Source organism: Taudactylus pleione, unplaced genomic scaffold, assembly GCF_031769625.1.
Source record: "Taudactylus pleione unplaced genomic scaffold, aTauple2 ptg000310l, whole genome shotgun sequence".
Lineage (NCBI taxonomy): Eukaryota > Metazoa > Chordata > Amphibia > Anura > Myobatrachidae > Taudactylus > Taudactylus pleione.
Window position 1 is genome coordinate 2162464 of NW_028284711.1, and position 26053 is coordinate 2188516.

At 41.9% G+C, this 26053-nt stretch overlaps 1 protein-coding gene across 1 annotated transcript in view; it reads right to left on the reverse strand.

The window, feature by feature from the left end:
* Positions 1 to 26053, reverse strand: part of DNAI4 (dynein axonemal intermediate chain 4) — a 58392-nt gene that overhangs the window by 22419 nt on the left and 9920 nt on the right. The window contains exons 3-13 of the mRNA XM_088442388.1: positions 21553 to 21746; positions 21105 to 21214; positions 17386 to 17530; positions 17138 to 17277; positions 16803 to 16973; positions 12733 to 12927; positions 10236 to 10369; positions 10042 to 10128; positions 9784 to 9935; positions 3392 to 3549; positions 1541 to 1665 (exon numbers count right to left, since the gene is read on the reverse strand). Of these exons, the coding sequence (XP_088298514.1) occupies positions 1541 to 1665; positions 3392 to 3549; positions 9784 to 9935; positions 10042 to 10128; positions 10236 to 10369; positions 12733 to 12927; positions 16803 to 16973; positions 17138 to 17277; positions 17386 to 17530; positions 21105 to 21214; positions 21553 to 21746 (1611 nt within the window). The remainder of the gene's footprint in view (positions 1 to 1540; positions 1666 to 3391; positions 3550 to 9783; positions 9936 to 10041; positions 10129 to 10235; positions 10370 to 12732; positions 12928 to 16802; positions 16974 to 17137; positions 17278 to 17385; positions 17531 to 21104; positions 21215 to 21552; positions 21747 to 26053) is intronic.

Sequence of the window (26053 nt, forward strand, 5' to 3'; positions counted from 1 at the left end):
GGTGCAAGTAGTTCTATAAACAGATGGAGTTACTACTAGAAACAGGTGTAAGCACACCTAGAAATAGATGGAGTTACTCCTAGAAACAGGTGCAAGTACTCCTAGAAACAAATGGAGTTACTCCTAGAAACAGGTGCAAGTACACCTAGAAATAGATGGAGTTACTCCTAGAAACAGGTGCAAGTACTCCTAGAAACAAATGGAGTTACTCCTAGAAACAGGTGCAAGTACACCTAGAAACAGATGGAGTTACTCCTAGAAACAGGTGCAAGTACACCTAGAAACAGATGGAGTTACTCCTAGAAACAGGTGCAAGTACTCCTAGAAACAGATGGAGTTATTCCTAGAATCAGATGCAAGTACTCCTAGAAACAGGTGCAAGTACACCTAGAAACAGATGGAGTTATTCCTAGAATCAGATGCAAGTACTCCTAGAAACAGGTGCAAGTACACCTAGAAACAGATGGAGTTACTCCTAGAAACAGGTGCAAGTACACCTAGAAATAGATGGAGTTACTCCTAGAAACAGGTGCAAGTACTCCTAGAAACAAATGGAGTTACTCCTAGAAACAGGTGCAAGTACACCTAGAAACAGATGGAGTTACTCCTAGAAACAGGTGCAAGTACACCTAGAAACAGATGGAGTTACTCCTAGAATCAGGTGCAAGTACTCCTAGAAACAGATGGAGTTATTCCTAGAATCAGATGCAAGTACTCCTAGAAACAGGTGCAAGTACACCTAGAAACAGATGGAGTTATTCCTAGAATCAGATGCAAGTACTCCTAGAAACAGTTGCAAGTACACCTAGAAACAGATGGAGTTACTCCTAGAAACAGGTGCAAGTACTCCTAGAAACAAATGGAGTTACTCCTAGAAACAGGTGCAAGTACACATAGAAATAGATGGAGTTACTCCTAGAAACAGGTGCAAGTACTCCTAGAAACAAATGGAGTTACTCCTAGAAAGGTGCAAGTACACCTAGAAACAGATGGAGTTACTCCTAGAAACAGGTGCAAGTACACCTAGAAACAGATGGAGTTACTCCTAGAAACAGGTGCAAGTACACCTAGAAACAGATGGAGTTACTCCTAGAAACAGGTGCAAGTACTCCTAGAAACAGATGGAGTTATTCCTAGAATCAGATGCAAGTACTCCTAGAAACAGGTGCAAGTACACCTAGAAACAGATGGAGTTATTCCTAGAATAAGATGCAAGTACTCCTAGAAACAGGTGCAAGTACACCTAGAAGCAGATGGAGTAACTCCTAGAAACAGGTGCAAGTACTCCTAGAATCAGATGCAAGTACTCCTAGAAACAGGTGCAAGTACACATAGAAACAGATGGAGTTACTCCTAGAAACAGGTGCAAGTACTCCTAGAAATAGGTGGAGTTACTCCTAGAAATGGGTGGACTTACTCCTTGAAACATCTGCGTGCTATCTAACCTGTTAACGTTACACATAGCCCTAGCATTAAAGTGTACTAGACTACAGTGTGTGACTCCGATAAGTGCTATAGATTGCATATAAGTGTCCGTTACCGTTGGAAGGAAATCGAAGCACATCCCGGGAGCCTGGCGGGAGATGAACGCTACGCCCTTCTTCTCTTTTTCTCCTGCCGCCTCTTTGAATCTGTCACTTCCTGTGCGCTTCAGCCTCATCAGATCTGTCACAACAAAGGAATTACTGTAAGAAACCGGACATCCCGCAATAGCTGCGTTTAATGTCACCGAAATATTGTAACTTGTGGCAAATATAAACCACCTTGTAACACTATAATGCATCCAAATGTTGCAGCGACCAGTACATGACACCATATTGTCCACAAAGAACTGAGAATACAGGCATTAAAGTGTAACTGTCCCTTACACACAGGTGCACTGAGAAGAGGAGAAGGTGTAAGGGGTGGTGGGTAATCAGGACCCGGGACCTGCTACCCCTGACGGTAGTGAATAGGTTGGGGCAGATGGAGCTTCGGCCTCATAATAGCTGGATACGGGTGGGAGTGACTGCACTGACCAATAGCTTCACCTGATTTGGCGAAAGGGGTGGGTTAGACGATCACGTTCCCTGCAGCTTGGGGGGGGGAGGGAACCAATAAAGAAAATCTTCCTGCGGCCCCACCTAAACAAGCAGCAGCGGACATTTTTGTTGGCTGAGCTACATTTATGAGCATGAAGACTAAAAAGGGAATTAGTATGATTTACCGTCTACAGCATCTGTCTGACACAGGAGGAAATCCCGATCGTCTAGAGAGGTAAGTATAACTAATCTAATAGCCCCCCTCCTTAACTCTAACCCTCTTTTAGGGTGCCTAACCCTAACCTTCCCCCTCAGGGCCTAAACCTAACCCCCCCTTCCCCGCCGCCTAAACCTAAGTCCCCTGGGGGGGGGGGGGGTTGCCTAACCCTAACCTCCCCCCCAGTGCCTAAACCTAACCCCGCTTCCCCGCCGCCTAAACCTAAGTCCCCCGGGGGGGGGTGCCTAACCCTAACCCTCCCTCACCCTAGCCTAACCCTAACTTCCCGGGGGGGTGCCTAACCCTAAGTCCCCCACGGGAGCCCTAAACCTAACCCTCCCCCCCCTGTGGCTGTCCAGTGTAAGTAAAATGACAGGCATTGGGATCTCGACGCCTGTCATTTAACCCTTGCCGGGATTAAGCAGTCAGGAAGCCGGTGGTCGGCATTTCGTCTGTCGGCTTCCTGACTGCTTCCCCTAAAAAGACACCTATCGGTTTACAGGTGAGGTTACTGGTTCTTTGTGAATGGATTGGCTGTATTCTTATGGATACAGTTTTAAAGCCTGCACCAAGGGATTGTGGGTAAAAGACAATGAAATGGTCACTTCCTACTTGTAATAACGCTGCTGGCACTGAAGCACAGATTCAAGGTATGAGGAGGAGGCAGAAATTCAGCTATTTCCATCTACTTAGCTCTTATAAGAACACAAAACTTCCCAAATGCTTTATACTTACATGCGGGTAATGCGATACACATTGCGAAGTAACATGCCAGAACAATTATTTACAAAATGTTCAAATTGTTGCGTTGACATTAGAACCCTCCAATATGACATCACTACTCACTAATTCAGTGTTTCCCAACCACGGTCCTCAAGGCGCACTAACAGTCCAGGTTTTAAGGATAGCCAGACTTGTGCACAGGTGACTTAATTAGTACCTGAGTTTAACCATCTGTGCTCAAGAATGGATATCACTAAAACCTGGACTGTTAAGTCTACCTTGCGTACTGAGGTTGGGAAACACTGCACTAATTAGACAGTTATAGTTACACAAGCACATACTGTATATGTCACAATGGATTGTCCCATATTTTGTGTACTGTTGAGGGATTTTACTCCCCCTCATCCCATGTGAATTTCGGCATCCTCACCGTTACAGTCCAATCCTTTCCTAATTCGCCACTTTGTTATCCTGCCATCTGCAGATATGGACACCAAGATCTCCCCTTTGTCCTCGCCAAGGCTGCCGTGGTCCTGCTCTACCCACTTCAGCTGCCACACCGGGCACGTGTGCTTGTTCGGGTTGTCACTAAGTTGAAACAACAAAATTATTTCACTTAAACCATTGGAACGGAGGCTGCCATAGCGACACAGAGCCCTGTGTTATATCGGTTAGTGAGAACGCCTCGTCTCAGCTCATCCACCTGCATCTATGGTACCCACTGTCTCAGAGACCCAACCAATGAGCACTGACGGCGATAAGTAATGGGCAGCACAGATGGCGTAGTGGTTGGAATAACTGCCTCACGGCCCTGATGTTAGGAGTTCAATTCCTAATGAAGGCCCCATATGTGTGGAAATTGTATGTTCTTCTAGTGTTTAAGCCATAACTAGGGGTGTGCGAGTGCTGCCGTGGCACAGTGCCCAGGTGGTGGCACCATTGCTGTCCCACGGCACCTGCATGTGGCTTGAAGGGTGCCTGGAATGACATCCTGCACTCAGTAGCACTGCTGCAGGAGCCGCCCGGATCGTACAAAGGTGGCACATGGAGGCATAGAGCCCTGTTCCGGCCCTGCCCGTCTTTGTGTGGGTTTCTTTCGGCTGCTCTGGGATACCCCTACACTACAAAAATATACTGGTAGTATAATCCTACACTACACAAATATACTGGTAGTATAATCCTACACTACACAAATATACTGGTAGTATAATTTCTACACTACACAAATATACTGCTAATATAATCCTACACTACAGAAATATACTGGTAATATAATCCTACACTACAGAAATATACTGGTAATATAATCCTACACTACACAAATATACTGGTAATATAATCCTACACTACACAAATATACTGGTAATATAATCCTACACTACACAAATATATTGGTAGTATAATCCTACACTACACAAACATATTGGTAGTATAATCCTACACTACACAAATATACTGGTAGTATAATCCTAAACTACACAAATATACTGGTAGTATAATCCTACACTACACAAATATACTGGTCATATAATCCTACACTACACAAATATACTGGTAATATAATCCTACACTACACAAATATACTGGTAGTATAATCCTACACTACACAAATATACTGGTCATATAATCCTACACTACACAAATATACTGGTCATATAATCCTACACTACACAAATATACTGGTCATATAATCCTACACTACACAAATATACTGGTAATATAATCCTACACTACATAAATATACTGGTAATATAATCCTACACTACACAAATATACTGGTAGTATAATCCTACACTACACAAATATACTGGTAATATAATCCTACACTACAGAAATATACTGGTATAATCCTACACTACAGAAATATACTGGTAGTATAATCCTACACTACACAAATATACTGGTAGTATAATCCTACACTACACAAATATACTGGTACTATAATCCTACACTACACAAATATACTGGTACTATAATCCTACACTACACAAATATACTGGTACTATAATCCTACACTACACAAATATACTGGTACTATAATCCTACACTACACAAATATACTGGTAATATAATCCTACACTACACAAATATACTGGTAGTATAATCCTACACTACACAAATATACTGGTAGTATAATCCTACACGACACAAATATACAGGTAGTATAATCCTACACTACACAAATATACTGGTAGTATAATCCTACACTACACAAATATACTGGTAATATAATCCTACTGTCCAGAAATATACTGGTAATATAATCCTACACTACACAAATATACTGGTAATATAATCCTACACTACAGAAATATACTGGTATAATCCTACACTACAGAAATATACTGGTAGTATAATCCTACACTACACAAATATACTGGTACTATAATCCTACACTACACAAATATACTGGTACTATAATCCTACACTACACAAATATACTGGTACTATAATCCTACACTATACAAATATACTGGTAATATAATCCTACACTACACCAATATACTGGTAGTATAATCCTACACTACACAAATATACTGGTAGTATAATCCTACACGACACAAATATACAGGTAGTATAATCCTACACTACACAAATATACTGGTAGTATAATCCTACACTACACAAATATACTGGTAATATAATCCTACTGTCCAGAAATATACTGGTAATATAATCCTACACTACACAAATATACTGGTAATATAATCCTACACTACAAAAATATACTGGTAGTATAATCCTACACTACACAAAAATACTGGTAGTATAATTCTACACTACACAAATATACTGGTACTATAATCCTACACTACAGAAATATACTGGTAATATAATCCTACACTACAGAAAAATACTGGTAGTATAATTCTACACTACACAAATATACTGGTAATATAATCCTACACTACACAAATATACTGGTAGTATAATCCTACACTACACAAATATACTGGTAGTATAATCCTACACTACACAAATATACTGGTCATATAATTCTACACTACACAAATATACTGGTAGTATAATCCTACACTACACAAATATACTGGTAGTATAATCCTACACTACACAAATATACTGGTAATATAATCCTACACTACACAAATATACTGGTAATATAATCCTACACTACAGAAATATACTGGTAATATAATCCTACACTACAGAAAAATACTGGTAGTATAATTCTACACTACACAAATATACTGGTAGTATAATCCTACACTACACAAATATACTGGTAATATAATCCTACACTACAGAAATATACTGGTCGTATAATCCTACACTACATAAATATACTGGTAGTATAATTCTACACTACACAAATATACTGGTACTATAATCCTACACTACAGAAATATACTGGTAATATAATCCTACACTACAGAAAAATACTGGTAGTATAATTCTACACTACACAAATATACTGGTAGTATAATCCTACACTACACAAATATACTGGTAGTATAATCCTACACTACACAAATATACTGGTCATATAATTCTACACTACACAAATATACTGGTAATATAATCCTACACTACACAAATATACTGGTAGTATAATCCTACACTACACAAATATACTGGTAATATAATCCTACACTACACAAATATACTGGTCGTATAATCCTACACTACATAAATATACTGGTAGTATAATCCTACACTACACAAATATACTGGTAGTATAATCCTACACTACACAAATATACTGGTAATATAATCCTACACTACACAAATATACTGGTATAATCCTACACTACAGAAATATACTGGTAGTATAATCCTACACTACAGAAAGATACTGGTAGTATAATCCTACACTACACAAATATACTGGTAATATAATCCTACACTACACAAATATACTGGTAATATAATCCTACACTACACAAATATACTAGTAATATAATCCTACACTACACAAATATACTGGTAATATAATCCTACACTACACAAATATACTGGTAGTATAATCCTAAACTACACAAATATACTGGTAGTATAATCCTACACTACACAAATATACTGGTAATATAATCCTACACTACACAAATATACTGGTAATATAATCCTACACTACACAAATATACTGGTAATATAATCCAACACTACACAAATATACTGGTAGTATAATCCTACACTACACAAATATACTGGTAATATAATCCTACACTACAGAAATATACTGGTAATATAATCCTACACTACAGAAATATACTGGTAGTATAATCCTACACTACAGAAATATACTGGTAATATAATCCTACACTACACAAATATACTGGTAATATAATCCTACACTACACAAATATACTGGTAATATACTCCTACATCACACAAATATACTGGTAATATAATCCTACACTACACAAATATACTGGTAGTATAATCCTACACTACACAAATATACTGGTAATATAATCCTACACTACAGAAATATACTGGTAGTATAATCCTACACTACACAAATATACTGGTAATATAATCCTACACTACACAAATATACTGGTAATATAATCCTACACTACACAAATATACTGGTAGTATAATACTACACTACACAAATATACTGGTAATATAATCCTACACTACACAAATATACTGGTAATATAATCCTACACTACACAAATATACTGGTAGTATATTCCTACACTACACAAATATACTGGTAATATAATCCTACACTACACAAATATACTGGTAGTATAATCCTACACTACACAAATATACTGGTAATATAATCCTACACTACACAAATATACTGGTCGTATAATCCTACACTACACAAATACACTGGTAGTATAATCCTACACTACAGAAATATACTGGTAATATAATCCTACACTACACAAATATACTGGTACTATAATAATACACTACACAAATATACTGGTAGTATAATCCTACACTACACAAATATACTGGTAATATAATCCTACATTACACAAATATACTGGTAATATAATCCTACATTACACAAATATACTGGTAGTATAATCCTACACTACACAAATATACTGGTAGTATAATCCTACACTACACAAATATACTGGTAGTATAATCCTACACTACACAAATATACTGGTACTATAATCCTACACTACACAAATATACTGGTACTATAATCCTAAACTACACAAATATACTGGTAGTATAATCCTACACTACACAAATATACTGGTAATATAATCCTACACTACACAAATATACTGGTAATATAATCCTACACTACACAAATATACTGGTAATATAATCCAACACTACACAAATATACTGGTAGTATAATCCTACACTACACAAATATACTGGTAATATAATCCTACACTACAGAAATATACTGGTAATATAATCCTACACTACAGAAATATACTGGTAGTATAATCCTACACTACACAAATATACTGGTAATATAATCCTACACTACACAAATATACTGGTAATATAATCCTACACTACACAAATATACTGGTAATATACTCCTACATCACACAAATATACTGGTAATATAATCCTACACTACACAAATATACTGGTAGTATAATCCTACACTACACAAATATACTGGTAATATAATCCTACACTACAGAAATATACTGGTAGTATAATCCTACACTACACAAATATACTGGTAATATAATCCTACACTACACAAATATACTGGTAATATAATCCTACACTACACAAATATACTGGTAGTATAATACTACACTACACAAATATACTGGTAGTATAATCCTACACTACACAAATATACTGGTACTATAATCCTACACTACACAAATATACTGGTAGTATAATCCTACACTACACAAATATACTGGTAGTATAATCCTACACTACACAAATATACTGGTAATATAATCCTACACTACACAAATATACTGGTCGTATAATCCTACACTACATAAATATACTGGTAGTATAATCCTACACTACACAAATATACTGGTAGTATAATCCTACACTACACAAATATACTGGTAATATAATCCTACACTACACAAATATACTGGTAATATAATCCTACACTACACAAATATACTGGTAGTATATTCCTACACTACACAAATATACTGGTAATATAATCCTACACTACACAAATATACTGGTAGTATAATCCTACACTACACAAATATACTGGTAATATAATCCTACACTACACAAATATACTGGTAGTATAATCCTACACTACACAAATATACTGGTAATATAATCCTACACTACAGAAATATACTGGTAATATAATCCTACACTACACAAATATACTGGTACTATAATAATACACTACACAAATATACTGGTAGTATAATCCTACACTACACAAATATACTGGTAATATAATCCTACATTACACAAATATACTGGTAATATAATCCTACATTACACAAATATACTGGTAGTATAATCCTACACTACACAAATATACTGGTAGTATAATCCTACACTACACAAATATACTGGTAGTATAATCCTACACTACACAAATATACTGGTACTATAATCCTACACTACACAAATATACTGGTACTATAATCCTACACTACACAAATATACTGGTAGTATAATCCTACACTACACAAATATACTGGTAGTATATTTGGATTCAGAAAAAAATAACCCTAGTGCGGGTCCTCCTCTTGCATGCAAGGGACTGTAAGCTCCAATGGGACAGGGACTGATATGAATGATATATATTTTCTGCACAGCGCTGCGTAATTTAGTGCCGCTATATAAATAAAAGATAATAATAATATGATTTAGAGGACATTAAAAGCCTCCACCATAAAATCTAGGAGAAGCAATTCATACCTGCTATCCAGCACTGGAGCATTGTCTTTGTTCTGTACATTGTATATAGCAACTGTGCCGCTGTACGTCCCCACTGCCAGGAGGTCCGGAGAAGACACAGAGAAGTCCAGGGCCGTCACCCCACTCTCACAGTGATATATCCTCTCTGGCCACTGAGCAAGAAATAATGAATGGATGAGTCCTAATACAGTATATAAGTGATAACAATACAGCATATAATACACACATGTATTACATATTGGAACATTTATTTATTACCGTTGTGTTTTTCAGCGACCAGCAACAGACCAGTCCTCCCTTTTGTTCTTTAAAACCGAACTGTCCATAGCCAACGGCCAGTAGGTCCTGTGGGGTGAAAGTACGGCTTAGATGGAGAAGCACAGGTCTGACAGGGTTCATTCCAGACCAGAGACTTGCGCGGTGCGCAGCTTTTCATTCAATTTTGTACTTACCGGGTTTTTCTTGTTCCACGATGTGCTGCTCACATTGCGTCCTTTTGTCACGTCACACACAAAGGACCACAACCTATTTATACTGGGAGACGTCACTTTGGTTAGAACTTCTGTGTCATCTGCAGCGTCGGGATCTGAAAAATAAGTGTTTTTAAAAGATAGCTTTTGCTTCCCTTTAAATACTGTTTATTTATTAAGTTTTAACAAGAAAGAGTACATATATATATATATATATATATATACACTAGGGATGTGCAGGCTCGGATAGGTTCGAGTTTGCACGTGGAGTTCGGATTTTTCCCTCCAAAAAAACGGAACTCAGAACGAGGCAAAACGTCATCTTACATGGACGAACATCATCATTCCTGGACAAAAGACCAGGAATGATGATGTTCGTCCATGCAAGATGACGTTTTGCCTCGTTCTGAGTTCCGTTTTTTTGGAGGGAAAAATCCGAACTCCACGTGCAAACTCGAACCTATCCGAGCCTGCACATCCCTAAATTATACACATATATATACATATATATACACACACACACACACACACACACACACACATATATATATACATACATACATACATATATATATATATAAAATTGGAGCCTGCTAAAAATGATGTCATCACATTGGAAAATGTAATGAGTTGGTCTCAACTTTGACCTCTCCAAACAGTGTCAGTGATGCACAGGAGAGAGTGAGGGGGCGGCGCAGAGGGAGAAGGAGTGGTGGGGAGAAAGTGTTGTGATGGGACGAGAGAGAAAAGGGGGGAGGGGGAGAGAGATAGGTGGGGAAACAGTGTTGGGAGTAGAGAGAGAATTGGGGAGAGGAGACAAGGGGATCATCTTACTAATAATCACATACTCAATGCAATCTGGGCTAGATATTAGCGCCCATGATCGCATTGCAGTATGTGATAATACCGCCTGGATGTATTAAATAGCACACGCAGGGACAGGTTGGAGCCCGTCCCTGCAACCCCTCTATCGGGACTCCTGCACATGCGCAGTCTACAGACCATGCACGTGCGGCAGTCATTGCCGAGGAGGGTTCCGGAGGAACGCTCTCCCGGTAAATTTTGCCAAGTGTAGGCTACAGCAGCACAGGCCAAGCTGTGACAACCAAGCTCCAGAATACTTTGCCACCTATGGCGGTCGCGGCTGCTGTTGGAAATAGAGGGACTGCAGCAGATTTTGGAGATACATCTGGGGATACTTCATATTTACGGGAATTTGCTGCAAATATTTAATGATAACTAGGCCCCAAGTAAAGAAAAACGTAGGGGGGTAAATTTACTAAGATGGGAGTTCTATTAAGAAGTGATGTTGCCCATACAACCAATCAGATTCTACTTCTCACTTATCTAGCACCTTCTAGGCGATAATACCTGGAATCTGATTGGTTGCTATGGGCAACATCACTTCTTAATAGAACTCCCATCTTAGTAAATTTACCCCAGGGAGTTGAGACAAAGGAGAAACAATAAATGAATAAAAGCCAGGCCAACACTGGGCATTACAGCTAGTGAGCACATATTAGTCCGACTGACAGGCATAATACCACCAAATTTAGCAAGTATATTATTTAAGGCAGAAGGAGAAGGATTCAGTTGTACAAAGAGGAAAAATAAAAATAAAATTTTTAGGTATTTACTTTTTGGGACCTTCGATGCGTTTTACCTTGTATGGCGCCATATTTTGCCCTTTCAGCAGATATTGGAACCATTCTTTTTTTTTTTTTCACGGAACCCATCTCCCCATCCCCTGAATATCATACTCACTAAGGGCCTGATTCAGACCCACTCGCGAGCGGCTGTCCGCTCGCAAATGGGTCGATGTTCTGCACTGAGCATGCGCACGACGGAGGGAGCTCCGTCGTGCGCATGCGCCAAACGCGACGAGCGAAGGACTCCTAAGGGAACGCCTCCCGTCAGAAGCCGGCCCACTGACATCACTAGTGATGTCAGTGGGAGTGATTTTGGCTCTGATAGAGCCAAAATCACTCCGGGCCTTGCGGTTGAAAACCTCAACCGCAGGCTCCGGCTCGCAGTTTTGATGGTCGCGATGGTCAAGACCATCGCAACCATCAAACTGCACGCTCGTATAGGCTGTGGGTGGTGACCCACAGCTATACGAGCGTCCAGGAGGACGCTCCATAGTTTTGGAGGCCGGCCCTCATTCAGAGCGTGCGCTCTGCTCAGAGCGTACGGCTCTGAATGAGGGCCTAAGTTCCTAATCGTTAGAGCTGCAGACAGCTCTGTATAGGGAAACTTTCACTATGGCAGCAATGTATATAAAGCTACATGGAATAACTGGGGGGATTCTAAAGAATCGCAGCCTCTGGTCAATCTCCAGAGACCCGTCAATGTCTACAAGTCTCAGAATAGGGAAACGGTATAACATTATAGAATAACTAATTATGGGGAACATGTGAGAAGAGTGGGTACTGAACAGCAGTGTGACCACAACAGGGAAAGGCCATGGACACACACACACCTATAATCACCGGGAGCTGCCGGTATGCCGCAAGCTTCGCCTGAAATATGTTTTCTACAACAACCCTCTCCATAATGAACAGATCTTGCTGAAACTTCTCGGACTTTAATATTTCTTCCACATCTGTCTCAGTCTCGTCCGGTATCCGAGCAAGAGGCAGCTTGTCTAGGTCTGTGATGGTGCTGGAGAACGAGTCTGGCAAAGGAAGTGAAAAAAGTTATTTATGGCTACACCAAGCTTACTAATACTAATACTATTATTGTTGAATTTAATTTATAAAGTCCCAACATAGGACCTGATTCATTACTGATCGCTACTGCGATTGCAGCTTCGTAATCGCACACGCAGGTCTGCTGCGAAAATATGCTAATGAATGCTATTGCAATTCCGCTGCACAGCCAGCATAGAGACGCCCACTATCTCCATCTCACATCTGTAATACCTCGAAGTGCGGTGTATACATCGGTAACATCGAGTACCATCAGCCCCTCATGCAGAATTACAGCAGCCCTGACCATACTTAGAAAGTGCTAACCTCGATGCACGCAGTAAGTACTCAAGCTGCGTATGCCATCGCTAATTTATGCACGCCCATGCAACGGCATTCAAACGGACAGGCACGCCTGGTTTCTCCGACCACCCCCCCACACACAATCACCACCCCCAAACGCTTACTGCCTGGCTCTCCGTGCTCTGCGTGATCGCAGTGGTGCTTTCGGGTACTGCGATGCATACGCAGGAGCAGGACGCAACAATCGGCCAACTGCGTACGCTGTTGCGATCCTTAATGAATGAGGCCCATAGTCCGCAGTGCTGTACAGAGTAGAAAACATAAAAAAGTGTTCCGAGGCGCTGTCAGATTAATAAATTTACTCAGATATTAAAATAATACAAACACGTATAATACAATAAATCCAATGTGGTGAAACCTATGACCATAACCCCCCAGGAATCTCTGGGTCCGGGAGAAAAACCCCCCAGATATCTATAGCCCCAATTGGGACAGGTTTCTAGTTGTTAAATTGCTTCCAAATACTAGTATCTAAATACAGTCACACAGTTAAAAGTTTGTATCCACTGGTGCAGACAGATATATCCAATCATAGAATCAGGTTTTTCCTTGTTCCAAACTGTAAACATGGAGATGTTGTTCCTTGTTCCAAACATGGAGATGTTGTTCCTTGTTCCAAACATGTAAACATGGAGATGTTGTTCCTTGTTCCAAACTGTAAACATGGAGATGTTGTTCCTTGTTCCAAACTGTAAACATGGAGATGTTGTTCCTTGTTCCAAACATGGAGATGTTGTTCCTTGTTCCAAACATGTAAACATGGAGATGTTGTTCCTTGTTCCAAACTGTAAACATGGAGATGTTGTTCCTTGTTCCAAACTGTAAACATGGAGATGTTGTTCCTTGTTCCAAACATGGAGATGTTGTTCCTTGTTCCAAACATGTAAACATGGAGATGTTGTTCCTTGTTCCAAACTGTAAACATGGAGATGTTGTTCCTTGTTCTAAACTGTAAACATGGAGATGTTGTTCCTTGTTCCAAACATGGAGATGTTGTTCCTTGTTCCAAACATGTAAACATGGAGATGTTGTTCCTTGTTCCAAACTGTAAACATGGAGATGTTGTTCCTTGTTCCAAACATGGAGATGTTGTTCCTTGTTCCAAACATGTAAACATGGAGATGTTGTTCCTTGTTCCAAACTGTAAACATGGAGATGTTGTTCCTTGTTGTTCCAAACATGTAAACATGGAGATGTTGTTCCTTGTTCCAAACATGTAAACATGGAGATGTTGTTCCTTGTTCCAAACTGTAAACATGGAGATGTTGTTCCTTGTTCCAAACATGTAAACATGGAGATGTTGTTCCTTGTTCCAAACATGTAAACATGGAGATGTTTCCTTCTGTCACTTTACAATGATAGGTATAAATTGCTCTAATAAATAGTGTAAGCTTATGTACATAATCAGGTGCTTATTTATGTTGCTCGTATGCAACTTTGTAAATCACGGACAAGTCATTTTGTCTCCTGAGGAAGCCGCTGACTTTTTCTAAAGGCGGAGAAACGCGTAGAGACGTCCTGGCGAGATGACTGACCGGTCAATACTGACAGCATTCCCCCTGGCCGTATACCACGTGAACCCCCGGTCTGGAGACGCAGAGACTGTGAGATACAAACCGGCAATAGACTTTTTTCTGCATACCAATCCAAACAGATAGCGCAGCATGGCATGAGAGGCTGTACCAAGAGCAGGCAAACAGCCTAAACACATCATCTGCGCTGGGAAGTAATAATACTATACAGAGACGCTATCTGTGAAGATTTATGACTTGTCGGTGATTTACAAAATTGCATACGAGCCACATAAATAAGCACCTGCTTATGTACATAAGCTTACAAGCTCTGGTGAGCGACTGACACCTTATACCAGAGGTTCACAAACTTTTTTAAATCACGGCACCCTAGATTAACAGCATCGTTTTCACGGCACCCTTAAGTTTAAGTTTATTATTGAGAGATACAGAGAAAAAAAATGTAGTAAAGTGAAGTAAATTGTACTTACCTGTCATCCTTAGGGTCAGTTATGTGGTGGGGGACAGGTTTGTGCTTCTGTTTGTCCACATATTTACATTAAATTGACCATAAATAATTTGATTTGGTGCTTGACCACCAACCTGAGGCCCCCCTGCAAGTGTCCCGAGGCACCCCAGGGTGCCACGTCACACAGTTTGGGAACCACTGCCTGTACGAGTGGATACAAACTTTTAACTGTGTGACTGTATTTTAGATACTAGTATTTGGAAGCAATTTAACAACTAGAAACCTGTCCCAAATGGGGCTATAGATATCTGGGGGGTTTTTCTCCCGTACCCAGAGATTCCTGGGGGGTTATGGTCATAGGTTTCACCAGATTGGATTTATTGTATTATTATTATCTGTATTATTTTAATATCTGAGTAAATGTATTAATCTGACAGCGCCTCGGAACACTTTTTTATTTTTTCCGTGTTAGTTGTGTGCGGGCTGGTATATTAGTTTTCTGGGCAGCAGTCAGAAATCTATTCTACATATTACTATTTAAGAGGTGTGGCGCCAGATTTTAATTTTTTCTTCTGTACAGAGTAGCAATATAAAGATGACATATGCATTCCAGGTGTTGAGAACTGTTACTGGCAGAGCTATTACTACATAATTGTTATGGGAAGAATTACAATGGCACAATATTGGTCCAAATAATGTATATTAGACGGGAGCCTCCCAGGGCTAAGAAGATGCCTTAGTGAGTTTTCTGCATGTAACGACCACCTTGTACCCTTCTGTTAGGTTTCCAAACACTTGGCGACTACCAGGACTTCTGCAGGTATGCTAGGGTGATACAGTTATTAGGGGGCTATAGATATTACGGGAATGGGCAATATAGGAATCAAACAGCTTTTAACAATAACAAGCAGTGAAGTGTAAAGTCATTATGTAAATGTTGGTCAATAATCAGAACAGTGGTCAAGGCAGGCATCAAAACACAGTGGTCAAGGCAGGCATCAAAACACAGTGGTCAGCACAGGCAAATGTCAACAGTATACTTGTGTAAAGAGACAGTTGCAGTATCACATCTTATAATTGCGTATAGAGATAAAAGAGCAGGCAGACACAACAGACAGCGCTAAGAAGCAGGAGTGGACAAGACAGTAGCCGAGCGCTGAGTAAACACATGGTTAGAGAATCTCAAGGGTGGAAATAGTAAGCATGTAGGTTTTATTGCAGTCTGGTGCGTTGATACAACAAGTGCAATAGAATGGGTGCAGCATGGGAAAAAATAAACTTTCCACCATTAATGAGGATTATGAGAGGACAGGAAAGATGAAACCCACTGGAAGACTGCAGAATTGCCGAGGAGAATACTATAAGGGAAGTGGTGTAAGGTTGAGCTGATTTTGGTTAAAGTCTTGTAGGTTAGACTTGGGATGAACTGGAAGCCACTGTACAGATTTACAGTGCTCTAGATATGTGAACATATCATGAAGGGTAAAAAACAACTAGTAATTAAACTGAATGAACTTACCACCTCTGTCCATAGAGGTGCCAGACATTGTTCTCCTGCTGATGTTAGATCGGCTGCTGGCCACACTCTCAGATCTCTCTGATCTACTGGTCGTCTCTGCTGTCACGTTCACTGGTGGGTTCTCCGGTGCGTTAAAGGAATCATACATGTCCCACACCGAAGCCATGACACCTACACAGACGGTATAACAGAACACAAGTGTGACATCAGAGGAATCTTTCTTTTACATCACTTTATGCAATAAATGTCAAATGCCACAAAATTCCTAAGACTGTAATGACACTATTACAAACCACTGATATTTCAAATAGTAGGTACCAAAGTGTAGAACTTACCAGCGTCTTCAAGGACAATTCGCTCACACTGAACTTCCTTACTCTTTGGAGCCCCATTAAATGTCTGCATCATTCTCTCAATGTACCGATCGTTTCCAGCTCTGTTCTTGCAGAGATCTGTGTAAGTTTGGCTCCGCAAACTTGAAGAAAACAGAAAAATGTTGTCAATATACTGTCCAGGTCAGAAGCACCGAGCAATACTAACAGCCAGAGAAATGATGCTATAAGATCAATGTAAATTCTCATACTTTATTAATTCTGCTTCTTCAGCATCCATGGCGACCACCGCTACTGGCATATCCAACAGCCATATTGTGTCTGTCTCGGTCAAGAGTACATTAATTATCTTATCTAAATCTTCTTCCTTTGGCTGCTCCCGAACAGCATCTTGCTCTGAGAAATAATACATTTTCTTTATTTGAATCATGTCATACTTGTCCCTAAAGAGCAATTAAAGCCTCAATTTAAAATACTTTATATAGAAATAGACATAAGATCAAGCACTGTATGTCTTTTACCGTGCTGAATAATATGAATAGTATACATGAATTACATTATTGGCCTACTTATACTGAGCTATAATTACCCACCATTGTCTCTTACACTACTCTCCAACAGGCCGGCATGGTGGGAAGGAGGTGCGTCCCTAACTGTGCAGGCAGGGTTTGACTGACAACTGTGTAGACTCAGGGCCGTATTCAATTTGGAGCGAAAAGCCGTTTTCGGCGAAACTTTTTCGCCAAATACGTCATCTTCGCCGATTCCATTTATCCTCGTATTCAATTTGTCCGACTTTTTGCCGGTGCAAAAAGTTTGCGCCTTGTAACCAGCGGAAAAGTATCGACAATGGATACCCGGCGGAAAAAAAGTGCAGAACTGGGGTTTTGGGGAACAAAATTGCGGCAACCCCCTAAACCTTTTTTTTACACCCCCCTTGGCGCTAATTGCGTAAAAAACTCAACCCCCCCCCCAAAAAAAGACACCCCAAAAAAGCACTTTGCAAAAGTGGGCGAAAAAAAAATCAAAGTGGGGTACAAAATCAAAAACTAGCGAAATAGCCTTTGGGGGGGTTTGGCAGAATGGGGGAGGTTTTTTAGGATTGCAGGTGTTTGCTGAAGGTGCGATTTTGCCGCTTTTTAATGCTTGACTTTAGCAACTTTAAAATATGCTTGCACCCATTTACATGTACCCCAAATTTGATGGGACTACTTATTTCCCCCCCAAAAAATTGCTAAATGCTATTCTTCACCCCTCTTCCAAAGACGCTAAATAGCGCCTATTGAGACCATTCAAAGATCCCAAATACCTTCAGCAGGGCTAATTGAGGGTACCCATAGAGAACCCCCATGTCAGAGCATCTATTTTGGGGTGTCAGGCTGATTTCCCAAAAAACTACAGGACTTTTCGCCTGTTTGGGTTTCGCCGGGTCCCGTTTTCGCCGATTTGGAATTGAATACGGGTATATGTGGGGACGCGCGTGATAAGTTTTCGCCGCCAAAACCTCCGGGGATGGCGAAATGTCCTGCAACAAACTTTTCGCTCCAAATTGAATATGGGCCTCAAACTGCAGAAATGCACTGTGCAAAATGGGGTATATTTAATAAAGTGAGAGAGATTTTAGAAGTGGAGATGTTGCCCATAGCAACCAATCAGATTCCAGCTATTATCTTCTAGAAGATGCTAGTTAAATGTTAAGTAGAATCTGATTGGCTGCTATGGGCAACATATCCACTTCTAAAAAACTCTCACTTTAGTAAATATACCCCTTAAGTTTGTGTACAAGAAAAATACTAGAAGCCCCTCCACCCTCTTTCCACAGAGATATTGATACATAAAGTTTATATTATTACTTTATATTTTATAGCATACCCATTACTCTGCCGCAGCACCTCTTCCTTTTTTAGAAATATGTTGAGAATTGTATATACAATAAGGAAAATCAAACACAAAGTAACACAAAATAACAAAAAGGATACACCTTCATTTCTGTATCCACTATGCTTCTCCCACAGCAGTCCTGCCTCTTATTTTCACTATAGTCAGACATTAAAGGGGTCTATTTACTAAGCAGTGTTCGGAGACAGAGTGAAAGGTGGTAAGAAAGTGATAAGGTACCAGCCAATCAGCTCCCAACTGTCATTTTTCAAACACAGCCTGTGAGATGACAGTTGGGAGCTGATTGGCTGGCACCTTATCACTTTTCACTCTGTCTCCTAAAACTGCTTAGTAACTAGACCCTTAACTCCTCTCCGAAAGCAGCGTCATTGAAATGTGATGTCCGATGATTTAAAAAATTGTAAAAAGGCCACTGCTCTGCTTAGCATATTAATACCACAGTAATAACCAAACAAACAAACAAACAAACAAACAAACAAACAGTATTGATATCAAGTCACCAGCATTTGTTCTCCACAGTATTTATGTTTAAGAAAAATGAGCTATAACTGCAGTCTGTGTCTGTCATGGGGAGAGGGAGGTAATTCTTTTACTTTTTATCAGAAGTGAAGTAGAAAGTCAGGGTAACACTGAACTGTGTATTTTACCTCCGTGATACCTGAAAAACCTCAATATTGGTGTTTAGTGGTCCTTTAAACCCTTAAAGTGTTTAATCTATGAACCTAAAATCTTCCTCTTCTCGATTAGTCGTCCCAACCCCTAATCCTTGCCGCTCCCAAGATACTGTCACCTGGCTCAGTGTTTTCCAGAGACCTCATGGTCTTTTAATAGCGGTCGAGGTTGAGCAAAGGCGCTGGAAGTCATGCCTCGGCAGAAGCAGCCCCTAAGAGCCGTATTCAGGTTGAGCCGAGCCGCGTTAAGTTAACACGGCCCGGACTTAACGCCGACTTCGCCTGTTTTGTAGCCGTTAAAGTATCGCGTGCGTGCACGCTTTACCCCGTATTCAATTTCAAAGTACGCGTAAACGGCACCCGGTGATAATGTAACTAACGGAAAGTTCTGTCATTTTTGGGGAAATCAGCCTGTCACCCCCCAAATGATGCTCTGACATGGGGGTTCACTATGGTACCCCCCGATGTGGCTCGCTGAAGGTATTTGGTGTTTTTAAATGGGCTCAGTAGCTGCTAAATAGCGTTTTTCTATACGTGGTGCAGAATAGTATTTACCGTAAGAGTATTTTTTCCCGAAAATAAGTTATCCCAGCAAATTTGGGGTACTTGAAAATGGGAGTCAGCATATTTAAAGTTGAAAAAGTGAACTTGAAAAAATCGTGAAAAATCCACCTGCCGCAAACACCTGCAATCAAAAAACACCTGGGGCATACTTGGGGACCCCCCCCAGAGTCAAGTTCGCAGGTTTTTAAGTTTGTACCCCAACATTTTTTTTTTTTTGCCCCCTTGTTCAAAGTCAAGTTTTGGGGTGTCCTTAAGTTTTTTAAAAACATTTTTTGACACAGATTACCTTTGGGGGACTGTCTGAAGGCTGCACGGGGGTTCCCGCAACGTTGCACCCCAAAACCCCAATTCTGCACTTTTTTCCGCCTGCCATTCATAGGCGAAACTTTACCGCCTATGACATTGCATTGACTTTCAGCCTAGGCGGAAATTCTTTCAAATTGATTACAGGGTAAAAGCAAAACAGGCGAAAATGACGTCATCGGCGGTAACTTAACGCGGATCCGGACTTAACGCTTCAAATTGAATACGGGCCTAAGCTTCTAAACTAAACTGGAGAAATGTTAGCTAGAATCTGACTGGCTCTTATCAAAAACGCCACCCGTGGACCATATAACTCAGCCCTGCCCATTTACAAACTTTTCCAGGTGCTGATGCCTGTAGCGAAAAGTGATTGCAGGGATTCCAAGTACGGGCGCGCGTGCATGTGTGTGCGTGCACATGTAATTACAGCAGCCGGACAATGCAACATCTGGCTCAGCCCATTTACCAGAGTGTGTGTTCTGCGCTGCGCCACCTACTGGCCAGTGTAAATTAGGTTCTAGCTGCGTAGTTACCAGTCAAGATGGGCAGGGTGTCACGTCTGAATCCTGTCTCCTCCATATCTTCTGATAGCGACCCGGTCCCTTGGCTCGATATGGACATACTGCTGCCCCCAAACGTTGACCTGCACGAGAGAGTGAGACAGAGTGAAACTTTAAAAGATATTTTTGACTTTTTCATATATAACAAAAAATATTCTAACTTTCTAAGTGCCGACAGTGTAAGGTAAAATAATAAATTGCAAAGAGTGTGATTACCCATTATTGCTGTGTCTGATGGGCCTGCAGGCTCCCTAATCATACCAAACTGGATGTGGCCCGGCTTTACTTACGTCTTCCGCTCCCCAAAACAAGACAACGCTCTCAGATCAGATCTGGCACAATGGAACGTCATTTTGGCCGAGGATTCCCAATGGCGCACCCATAAACTCATAGCAATGTGAGATGACTTGGCTGTTCTTACCTTGAAAATGGGCCAACAAAACTGGCGTTTATCCCAGTCTGCTGTAGGGACATAGTGGAGAAGAAATCGGACGCTGTCACTATGCCGGATGCGTCTGGTGGGGTAAACAGTTTGCTCTGTTTTGGAGGCGCAGCCCCGGGTTCCGCTTGGAATAATGGCCGAGGAGTTACATTATTTCCTTCTTCATCATATACCTGAGGGGACAACAATAAACTTAGAGGCGCATACGTAACATTGTTCTCATGATCATTAAAGTGCACCTTTCTCTTACACGTAGTAGAAACAGCCATGTTCCAAACTCTGTCAAGGTTTATAAGACAACAGAAACGTCACCAGGCAGCGGTGATGTGACTGAGGCCCATTGTGAAAGGAGCCAGCCAGTTTCTATACCAAACAATACGGACTATTACTTCATTAGGATTCTGTTTCTCGTTAACAATGCTGCAGCGTCCAAAATATTGACCACAAATTCACTTTAAAACATGTCTCACCCATGGGAAGTATTTTCCATATATTCTGGTCTTGCCCCTCACTGAGATCTATTTGGTTAGAAGTATTTACCATGATTGGGGGACATTACAGGACAATACCATTGGACCCAGTAGTTGCGCTGTTTCATTTTTTCCCTGGGAACTTAACTAAGGGAGATAGATATATAATGGGACATGTCCTGATTTCTGCAAAGGCTGCTATTGCACAGTTGTGGAGATCAGACAGCGTACCCGGTTTAGCCCACAGAATAAACAAGGTTCAAAGTCATTGTGATTTTGAGACAGCGGAGAGCACATACTCCACTGTGGCCTCGTCTCCCCCCATAGGTTGTGGTATAAACGGAAAGAATATAGAGAGAGGCAGGGAGGGTACTCTTTGAGATCTGGTCCAATTGATCTTGGAACTCTTCATTCCCCTCCTAGTATCGATGTTTCTTGAATTTCAAATGTGTTTTGATGGTCTATAATTGTTTTGTAAAAAAGTCCGCTCTGAAAATGTGATATCTACAAAAAACCCAAGAATGTGTTTTGCCTAAGATTCGGCTATATTTCTTTTCTATTCCCCCTTTTTTTTTTTTTTTTACTTTATTATTATTATATGTTATTATAGTATGCTATCTTATTTATTTTATTTGCATTATTATTTCTCTATCTGTTAAAAATTAAAAACTCAATAAAAATCTATTGGTAAAAAAAAAAAAAAAAAAACTTGTCTGCTGAGAAATACAGAATTCAAGGGCTGTCCTCCTTCCGTTCTTACAGTAATCTGCTAGTGGAAGCCTAAGTCCGACTGCCAGTGTAGTGCGCATTAGTGAAGCGGGGAATCTAGGGGACGAGGATTGGCCGATGCGTGTGTCTTCTCACCGCTGTCAGACACGATCGTTTATTGATAACTTGTGGCAATAGGAAATCTCTCCTATCACCAAATACTGATGAATTCTTCCATTCTGGAATCCAGTGATCAGGAAATTCATGGAGAATTCATGCGACAATTAACTCCATATCGGCTATCATTCTTAACTCCATGTTGGCTTTCATTTTCTAAACTGCACAACAAAAGTGAAAGCTGGAATCTAATTGGTTGTGATGGGCGACACCATAGCTCTCCTGTGAACTAGTTTTATTAAGTGTCCCCAAATGACATCTATATAGCATCATAACCAGCTAGTAAGAAAACAATCATATAAATAATATGAGATATGGTAAGAACTTACCTTTGTTATCGCTATTTCTACGAAGTCCATAGGGTTCCACAGGATACCTTGGGGTATAGGTGTGACGTCAGTCATCGGGCACCATAGAGTTAAGCTTTCAGCCTCCCAGGATGCACTAGGGTCCCCCTCCTATACCCCGCCCCCGAGCCAAGGCACCTCAGTTAGTTATCAAGCCATAGGCCGGAGGAGGAGAAGGAAGAGAGAGAAAGAAGATCTGGATACACACAAGAATCACACTCTCACCAGAGGGAGACGGGAAAACCGGTGACCAGACCAAAGCCATCTGCAGCACAGGTGCGACAGGGCGGGAGTCCTGTGGAACCCTATGGACTTCGTAGAAATAGCGATAACAAAGGTAAGTTCTTACCATATCTCATATTTTCTACTTCAGGGTCCATAGGGTATCCACAGGATACCTTGGGGATGTCCCAAAGCAGTATCCTTTAAGGGTGGGGACGCTCCTGTGCTGAAAGGAGAATCCGCCGCCCGAAGGAAGCATCCTGAGAGGCGAAGGTGTCAAACCTGTAATACCTCACGAAGGTATGGACAGAGGACCACGTAGCAGCCTTGCAGATCTGGACTGCAGAGGCACCACGTCGAGCTGCCCACGAAGGACCCACAGACCTAGTGGAATGAGCCTTCAAAGAAGGAGGAACCGGTAGACCTTCATGAAGATAAGCTTCAGAAATAGCCATACGGATCCAGGCTGCCAAAGTTTGCTTTGAAGCAGGCCAACCCTTTTTACGGAAGCCATAGAGGACAAACAAGGCGTCCGACTTCCTAAACGAAGACGTGCGGTCAACATAAGCCCTTAAGGCCCGCACAACATCCAAAGTGGCCTCACCCACTGAAAGACCAGGTGAGTTAAAGGCCGGAACAACTATTTCCTCGTTAACATGAAACTGGGAAACAACTTTGGGAAGAAATTCAGGCCGAGTGCGGAGCACTGCCCTGTTCCCATGAAAAATCAAGAAAGGGGGTCTACAAGAAAGAGCCCCTAAATCAGAAACACGTCTGGCCGAAGCTATGGCCAGAAGGAAAACAGTCTTAGCTGTTAGCCATTTAAGATCCACTGAGCCCAGTGGTTCAAACGGCGGTCCCTGGAGAGCCCTCAGGAACACAACCAAATCCCAAGGCGCCACAGGTGGAACAAAGGGCGGCTGAATGCGGAGAACACCTTGCATAAAGGTGCGCACATCCGGGATTGTAGCAATCCTACGGTGAAACCAGACAGACAGGGCCAAAACCTGTACCTTCAAAGAAGCAAGGCGAAGCCCATGATCTAGTCCCGCTTGTAGGAAGGCGAGTATCCTAGACAGACGAAACTCCCGCGGTGCATAACCTCTCGGTCGACACCACTGGAAGAACGTATGCCACACGCGATGGTATATTCTCGCGGAAGACGGTTTCCGAGCTCGTAACATGGTACGCACAACAGAGCTGGAAAACCCCCTGGACCTCAACATGGCTGTCTCAACAGCCACACCGTCAAAGACAGCCGAGTCAGGTCCGGGTGAAGACAAGGACCCTGCGACAGAAGGTCCGGTCGTAGCGGCAACCGCAGAGGACTGTCCACGGACAGACCCTGAAGGTCTGAGAACCAGTGCCGTCTGGGCCACGCGGGAGCTATCAACAGGAGCGTCCCTCCTTCCTGTTTGAATTTCCGGATTACCCGTGGAAGAAGGGAAACCGGAGGAAACAGGTATGCGAACCGGAACGTCCACCGGACGGACAGAGCATCCACCAGAGATGCCTCTTCGTCTCTTGTGCGAGACCCGTACACCGGCAACTTGTTGTTGTGCCGGGACGCCATGAGGTCGATCTCTGGAAGACCCCACCTGTCCACCAGCAGTTGAAAAACGTCCGGGTGCAGGGACCATTCCCCCGGATGAACGTCCTGGCGACTTAGAAAGTCCGCCTCCCAATTTAGCACTCCCGGGATGAAGACCGCTGATATGGCCGGAAGATGGCGCTCCGCCCATACCAGGGTCCGAGACACCTCTACGAGAGCCGCCCGACTTCGGGTTCCTCCTTGCCTGTTTATGTAGGCCACGGTGGTAGCGTTGTCCGACTGGACCTGCACCGGGCGACCCTGGAGAACCCGATGTGCCTGCTGGAGAGCATTGAAGACCGCATGGAGTTCCAAGATATTTATTGGAAGCTCCGCTTCTGTCGGCGTCCACCTGCCCTGGAACAAGTGTGGACCCGAAACTGCTCCCCAGCCCCGAAGACTGGCGTCCGTTGTCAACAGGACCCAGTTTGGTACCCAGAACTGACGTCCCTTGCTGAGATGGGTCGTCTGCAACCACCAGGCAAGGGACAGGCGAACCTCCGGGGTGAGCACTATCGTCTGGGACTTTAGAGACTGAGGCAGCCCGTTCCACTTGGACAGGATCAGGTGCTGCAGAGGTCTGGAGTGAAATTGGGCATATTCCACCATGTTGAACACCGACACCATGGAGCCCAGTAACCTCATCGTCGAGTGTAGAGACACCCGGCGGCTGTGCAGACAACTGCGCACCCTCGACTGTAAAGCAGAGATCTTTTCCCCCGTCACAAAGATCCTTTGCTGTCCCGAGTCCAATAGGCTCCGAGGTGCAGAATCCGCCGAGACGGGATTAGAGTGGACTTCTGCCAGTTTATTAACCAGCCGTGCCGTTGCAGTAGCGCAATGGTCAGGTCCAAGTGGCATAGAAGGAGCTCCGGAGATCCTGCCACTAATAAAAGGTCATCCAAGTACGGCAACATGCGGACTCCCTGCAGCCGCAGAGAAGCCGCCATGACCGCCATCACCTT